At 62.2% G+C, this 7,403-nt stretch overlaps 1 protein-coding gene across 1 annotated transcript; it reads right to left on the reverse strand.

The window, feature by feature from the left end:
* Positions 1 to 3,006: 3,006 nt before the first annotated feature.
* Positions 3,007 to 5,990, reverse strand: LOC105518419 (chromosome unknown open reading frame, human C14orf180). The gene is made up of 5 exons (XM_011951406.1): positions 5,880 to 5,990; positions 5,640 to 5,642; positions 4,552 to 4,678; positions 4,128 to 4,163; positions 3,007 to 3,859 (listed from the first exon to the last, which is right to left on the reverse strand). Exons 1-5 carry the CDS (start codon positions 5,988 to 5,990, stop codon positions 3,654 to 3,656), a joined length of 483 nt encoding a protein of 160 aa, XP_011806796.1. The 3' UTR covers positions 3,007 to 3,653.
* Between the last annotated feature and the right edge of the window lie 1,413 nt (positions 5,991 to 7,403).

Here is a 7,403-nt window from a genome sequence, read left to right on the forward strand (position 1 = left end):
TGCATGTGAGGGTGTGACTGAGTTTGCATGTTAGGGTGTGACTGAGTGTGCATGTGAGGGTGTGACTGCATGTGAGGGTGTGACTGCATGTGAGAGGGTGTGACTGTCGTGCATGTGAAGGCTTGATTGTGAGTGTGCATAGGAGGCTGTGAGTGAGTGCATGTGAGGGTGTGACTGTACCTGTGGCATGAGTGTGCATGTAGGGCATGTGGGGAGGAATGTAGGTGAGTGCCTGGGTGCCTGGGCAGGTGTGTCTGCACAGTGTGTGGCATGTGCATGAGGAACTGCATGTGAATGTGCGTGTGTTGCATGTGAGCGTGTGCATGCCCGTGCATGTGCATATGTATGTGAGCATTGTGTGCGTGATGGGAGCCGTGGGTGCTGTGTGGACAGCCCCTCTGCCCCTCCCATGGGCTCCCACGTCCAGCATCCACCTGAGAGAGGAGGGAGCTGCCTTCCCATTCTGCAGAGTCTGTGTGCTAAGGCCCCACAGAGGCAAGTGGAGGAGCTGGGATGTGAACCTGGGACCTCAGGGTAGGGGGCTGCTTGGCTGTGGACCCTTCCCCTCAGGAGAACCCAGGGTCCACCTCTAGAGGACTCGTTCTAGGGGCGGGGGCCTCCTCACCCGGGGCTCAATGAGCGGCTGTCTGTTTCTTGGCTTGAGTGCTGCCGAGTGCTCCCTGCTGCTATGCCCACCCTCCCAGGGAGACGCAAGCCCCTAGCTCCCTGTGTTGGTGACCCACCCCGTCCACCATCAGCAGCTGGCTGGTGTCTCTGGGTGGCTGGGCACCAGCCTCCTGGAGGCCACGTGCCTGGGTCCACATGGAGGGTCCCGGTGGGGGCATCATCCTGGGTCCCGCGAGTGAGGCTGGCAGGTGACCAGTCACACTGTGGCGAAGGCAGGTTCCCACTGGGGGCATCAAGGCCAGGGGGATCGAGGCTCTGGAAGCTCAAGGGGGCTGTGGCCTTGGGGCCCAGCTGAGTTTCCAGCTGGCAGCCAGGTCCTTGAGGGAAGGATTTTGGACAGAATCCGAGGCCCCCTAAGCTGATGGGCTTCCCTGTCTCCCCTGCCAGCCCTGACCCGCTGAACAGGGGACTCTTTCCAGCCCCGAGAGCTCCTGGTCTGTGTCCCCAGCAGAAGGTGGGATGGCTCCTGCCTCACCCTCTGCCCAGCCCTGATCCAGGCCACAACCATCTAGGGCCCCAGAAGGAGGGGCAGGAGGCAGGGGTGGCTTCTGGAACCTGAGGGTTGGCTCCGGTTGGGTCTGTCCTTGGGGCTGCACTGCTGGATCCCAGGAGCTGGAACAGCCCCATGGCCAGGGTGACGGAAATCCTTGGCTGCATGCAGACACAGACCCACCCCGGACTGGGCTGTCCCCGGAGCCCAGACACATCACCCTAGTGAGGGGCAGCAGGGCCTGAAGTGTGCTGAGCAGGGGCTGGGCGCCCTGGTTGTGGGTTCTCCAGGGGGCTGGGCCTCTCCCCACGAAGGAAGGTGGAAGCACACGCATGACCTGGGGTTCCTGAGGCGGGTCCGCCAAGTTGCTTCTGAGATGCCTTCGCTTCTCTCCTGGCCGTCTGATAATGGATATCTGTTCTAATTCCACTCTGGCTAAACTGAAAGTAAAGATCCTTAAGCTTACATGTGTCTACCCCTCAGAGTCAGAATAAAAACAAAAGCGCCCGAGTCTCCAGCAGGCATGAGGAGTGTGTGGATTTCTCTCTGCCGTCGGCTGGCCTGGCTCGAGGTTTTAACCGTCTGGAATTTGTGGGTCACACGCAGTGCCCTCGGGCTTTGGGCCTTTCGTGTCCGAAGCTTTTAGGAATTAGAAGATGGCCTTCCCAAGGTTCTGCCTTCCTCTCTGTACATTTTCTACTGGCTTCGAGTCTCATTGCTTCCTGTGCTGCTTCCCCAGGTGGGAGGATCAATTTTGAAGGATTTCTTGGGGGTGTGGTGCCCATCTTTGAGCAATATTTGTGGAGCACCTGAGATTGTAGCGTAGGACCCCGCAAAGCCAGGCGTGTCCTTGTGTTGCCTTTGCAGTGGACAGGCAGCCGCAGCGGGGGGAGATCGGCCTGGGCAGCATCCCCCGTCAGAACCGGGGCTGGAGGGGTGGCCCAGGCACACAGAGAGACGGCTGAGCCTGGGTCTACGACTGCCCTGAGACCCAGCCTCTGGGAGCCGCTGCTTCCGCATCCAGAATATGGGGCAGGAACCTGCCCATCCTCCTCCCTGGGGTGGGGTGGGATGGGCTGGGCCGGGTAGGTGGGGCTGTGGGGACTGTGGGGAGAGCATGATGCTGGAGGGTTCCCGGGGGAGCCCCCACCATGGTCCCTTCTGGAAACAGCCCTTTTTGTTACCTCCAACCACAACTCTGGGCTCCCTGGATCCCAAAGCTGGAAGCGACCCTGGAGGCTACTGCGCCTGTTCCCTGGCACCTGGAGTTGTGGGGACACACCCTGACTGCAGGGTGAAGGGAGCCAGCCGGGCATCCCTCAAGACCTGGGGGCTTGGTCAATCCCCCGCCCGAATGGACACATCCACTCCCAGGCCTGCAGGAGACGGCGAGGCTCCAGGGGCCCAGGACATCCCCTCTGGCCACTGAGGCCGATCCCTTAGCAAGTCGGTTCTGGTTTCTCTTGTTTCTGTAAAAACACCAAGACTGAAGGAAGCCACCGTGTGTTTTAATAGAGCAGTGTCTCCCAGTTAAGTGGTGGGACAGAGAGGAACCACCAGACAGGTCGTCAGCCGTGCCCTTCCCTCTCAGGCTAGCCTCGAGGACACTGGTCTGATTGTCCCTGTGTCTCTCCCGGGCAGTTCTGCCTGGTCCCTAACCGTGGGCCTCCCTGCTTTGTTCGGCCCTCCCCCCACGTAGGGTCTGGAGGGGCCCCTAGTGTTTGTCACCCACAGGGCTCCCTTCGGCTCTGCAATCTGGTGACAAAGCCACAACCACAGACGGTCTCCGGGACCTACAGGCCCCAGCTGGTGGGTGACACTGGCGGGCCCTGAAGGCCGGGGGTGTCTGGGCCCCTTGCTGTCCCCTCGACTTCTACACCTGAAGCTGCCCCCGATGAGGGGTCCCCCCAAGGGCCTCTCCAGACTCCTGGGACTGAGTAGGGGGTCAGACCTGGGCTCAGAGGATGACACCTCACATCAGAGGGACCCACCTTGACAACCAAACCCTCCCTGTGGGGTTTCGAGGTCTGGGCTCTCCAAGGCCCTAATTGCAAAAGGCTGGGTTTGCCTCCTCCGAGCAGCCCCTAGAACACAGGCAGCGTGCCCCCTCCTCAAGCGGGTGCACACGGCAATGGCCGGGCCGGGCCCTAGCAGCAGCAGGAGTTCCTGCTGGGACAAGGGAGGGGTCTTTGGGTGAGCCTAGGGAGCCCCAACTGTTAGCAGTCGAATCCTCTAATAAAATCTCACATGGACCCAACACAGGAGACAGGAGGGCTGTGCTGACTAGTGTGGCAGGGCCACCGTTGTGCCCCCCACGTCCAGTCTCACGCCGTGGGGTCCCACTTTTCCCAGTCGGCCCCCAGGCAGCAGCCCTTCTTGGCCCTCATGATTCACCAAGCAGCAGGGCCAGGGCTCAGGCCGTCTCAGAGCCCCCGGAGTGCTTGAGCTCTCCGGGAAGCCCTGCCCGTCCTGCCCATCAGAGCCGCAGGAGGCCGTGCCAGCAGGTGAGGGCCGCGTGCTGCAGGTGCAGGACAAGGCTGAGGAGCCGGGCCCGCAGGTCCTCCAGCGCCGTTGCCACGGGCTTGGCCCGGCCGCAGTACAGGCCCAGGGCCAGCACGAGAAGGACGCACACGCACAGCCGCAGGAGCAGGGAGCCGCTGTGTGGCCTGGGCCTGCCGGGCACTGTGGCCAGAGGGCAGGCAGGGTCAGCGCCAGCCAGCCCCACCCTTCCCTGGAGGACTGGGGCTGGTGGGGAAGGGATGGGGAGATTCCGCCCTATCCCTGCCCATGGCCCCTCCCTAGCCTCGTGGGGCCTCCTTGCAACAAGCGCCCCCCCACTGGGGACTCCTCAGAGGCCCTGGCCCTGTGACACCTCCCTTGGGGAGGGAGTGAGGGTGGGTGCACCGAAGGAGGGGGCAGTGGGGTACAGGGATGTGGGCTCGGAACTCACCCCTGACAGTGGCCGTGGTGTTCCTGTCAGCAATGTCTGGGAAGGAGAACGGAGAGTCGGCTGGGAGGTACTTGCCTCAGTCCATCGGGTGTCGCCGCCCTCTCGCCTCACCCTGCACCCCCGAAGGATCCCTGAGACTATTCATGGGTCAGAGACCCAGGCCCAGCCAGGTCCTGACGCTTCCTCAAGAGGACAGTCGTGATTCGAGAGGCCGCTGCCATGTTTTCCTCCAGTTGCCGTTTGACGGACCAGGACAGTGTGTCTGGGTGACCCCACGTGCCCAGGGCTTCTGCCACTGAAGACAGGTAGCCATGGCCCCCCCGTGTCCTGGGCCCGGCCAGAGCTGGGTGGTGTGGCCGGAGTCCCCGCCTCCCTCTGCCCGACCCCATCCTCTCCCAGACGCTTGCTGCGGGTGCCCTCTTACAGTAGACGGTCACCGCTGGGGGTTCTCGGAACCGCACACGCCTCGAGGTCCTCTGGGGCTCAGCCCCTGGGCGGTGATGCTCCGGCCGGCTCCTTTTCAGGATGGAGGGGGGGCACTTCTTGTTGTCCTGGGACAGGGGCAAAAAGCAGACCGGTGAGTCCCCGGCAGGAGGCCGACGGGGATCCAGGTCTGAGCCGTGTGGGGCCCGGCAGCACCGTCCTGGAACCTGTACCCTGTCCCGGCTGGTGTGCGATGCTGGGCCTGTCACTTCCTGTGGGGTGAGGGGCAGCTCCTGGACAGGCACTGCTGGGCAGCCAGACTCAGCCTCAGGGGCCCAGGAAGACAGGAGCCCCTCCTGCCCCCGTCTCTTCATGCAAGGCCCCACTGAGCCTCTTCCTCTGTCTCGGATTCAGGCTCGGATTCAGGGTCCCTGGGACATGTGCATAGGGGGAGGGGGCTGCATTGGCAGAGGGGCTCTGGCTAAGAGGCCAGAGTTTGCAAGCTCCATGGGGCAGGGGCCGGGCCAGGGCTGTGAGGAGGGCTGGTTGGTGGCCTCGGCCTCCTTTTCCCTGGGGCCGCGAGCCTTGCATGCTGCAGGCAGGGGCAGCTCCTGCCCGTTTGCCTACCTGGGCCCTTCTGTGCAGGTCTGCTCACGTGTACGGGCCCAGCCTGCGTTTGGAAGATGGAGCAGGAGTTTCAGGCTGCTGTGAACCTCAGCATCCTTGTCTGTGACATGGTGACAACTGGGACTGAGGCGCCCTGGGAGCCCGGCCAGCTCTGAGGTTGTTCCTGGCTGGGGCATTGCTCGCTGCACACAGCCAGCTGCTTGGCATCTGGCGAGGCTGCCCCTCGAGGGCGTGAGGTCTGTCCATGCTGAGTCTGGCCCAGCTCCTGCTGTGCCTGTGGCCTGTCCCAGCCTGGCAGTGCCTCAGAGGCTGGATGGAGCCTCAGGGTCTGAGGTCTGGGCCCCTAACCCTAACACTGACCCTTGGTGACAGTCTTGACCTGTCCTCCTCTCTCCACCCTCTTCTTTCCTCCAACACCCTCCTCCCCGGGCTGTCTCTTCCACAGCCCTCCATGACTCCCACTTCCTCTGCCAAGCGGTGTGCCCCACCTCGGGGCCTCCAACCCCGTCTGCCAGACCAAACCCTTTAAGGCACCCATTGCCCCCGCCTGCTCCCTCCAGGCCTCAGTGATCCCCCTGCCCTCCTCCCATCACCCCTTGATTCCTGGGGCGGAGGATGGCCTTTCCTCCTTTACTCCCTGCCCCCTCCAGCCCCCAGTGGAAGGCCAGCTTGCAGAACCTGCGTCCCGGTGGCCCGCCTTACCCTCTCTGCCCTGCACGCCCGTGGGCCCCACGCAGCCTCCTCATTCTTTCTGGTCTGATGTCGTGTCTCTGGCTGGGAGTCAGGGCTCAAGGCTCCTGCTGCAGTCCTCATTTACTGGAACATGGTCCTAAGATAAGCAAAGACGTTATTTATTATTTACTGCACAAGTGGCACTCAGAGGAATGAAAGTAAGAGCAGAAAATTCTTCCCTGGAAGCCAGGCTGGCTGCCCGTGCCTGTGGCCGGCCACGCTGACGAGTAGACAGCCCTTTCCCTCTGAGGTGTCCCCAGCGCAGATAAATCCTGCTGCCTGCTCGTTCAGAAATGCCATCGCAAGCAATTCCCTTTGCTGCCACAGTCTTTTCGTAATTGTCATCTTTAATGGCTGCATAATATTCCACTGGGCCGCATAATATTCCACTGGGCCGAGGTCCCATCATGGAACATCACCCTCGATGACTGGGTATTCGGGAAGTCTGCATTTCAGTATTGTCATTTGCAGTGACTGGAGGTCATGGGTAAGGCTGTGAGAAACATCTTCACTTTGGCTCCTTTTGGTAGTGGGAAGCCCTGGGGCTGGGGACTGGGGATTGTCAGGGCTGTGAGGCTGGGCCCACAGAAAGGCTTCCCAGATGGTCATGCCCACCTGTTTGGGCTGGTGCTGGTGGGATGCCCGTGGGCTCCTGGGGGCCCACCCCTCAGCACGGCTCATACTCTCTCTCTGTGTCTCTCCCTGCCCTCCCCCGCATTATGTGTCTCTATCTTTCTGTCTCCGTCTCTTTGTCTCCCTGCCTCTCTCTGAATCTGTCTCTATCTCTCTACTTCTGTCTCTGTCTCTCTGCCCCCTCCTCTGTTGAGCTGGCTGCTTCCTGGCTGTGAATGGCGCCTCCTTGCTCCGCCCCTGTGTCTTTGGCGGTGGAGGCTTTGCTCTCCTCATTCTTTACTCACCGGTGGAGCCCCCGAGCGTGGATTTTCTCTCACAGCCTTGGCGGGGTTCTTGACTTTTGGGCACTCCTCCTCCCTACAGAGGGGTGCAGTGCCCACCAGGCTTCCGTGCAGGTGAGCTGGCACCGAGTGTCTGTCTTTCAAGGGCTCTGGGAGGGATGAGCCTGCCTCTCTCGCTGCAGGTGGGGAAACTGAGGCCAGAGGGGGCTGGGGCTTCCCTGGGAGCTGATGCCAGGCCAGGTCCTCCTGGCCCTGCTCCCAGCTGGATAGGGGGTAGTGTGGGGGCCTCCTGCTGCCCTTCACCCCACCCCAGGTTCTCCTCTGCTCTGGGGTCCTTGGAGGGCACTGCCACCCCGCCCCTCACAGCGCAGGTGTTTGCATTTCCTGAGGTGCTTCCCTGGCTCCCGTTGGTCCTCCAAGGACCCTGCCCCCAAGGGCTGAGAATGGGGAGGGCGAGAGTGAGGGGCCTACATGGTCCTCAAGGACAACTCCTCCAAGGGTCCCCCAAAGGGGTGGGTGCCTCAGAGGTGCAGGGCAGGCCTGTGGGAGGAGCTGGTTTGGATGGAGACCGCAGTGACTC

Source organism: Colobus angolensis, unplaced genomic scaffold (assembly GCF_000951035.1).
Source record: "Colobus angolensis palliatus isolate OR3802 unplaced genomic scaffold, Cang.pa_1.0 Scaffold32, whole genome shotgun sequence".
Classification (NCBI taxonomy): Eukaryota; Metazoa; Chordata; class Mammalia; order Primates; family Cercopithecidae; genus Colobus; species Colobus angolensis.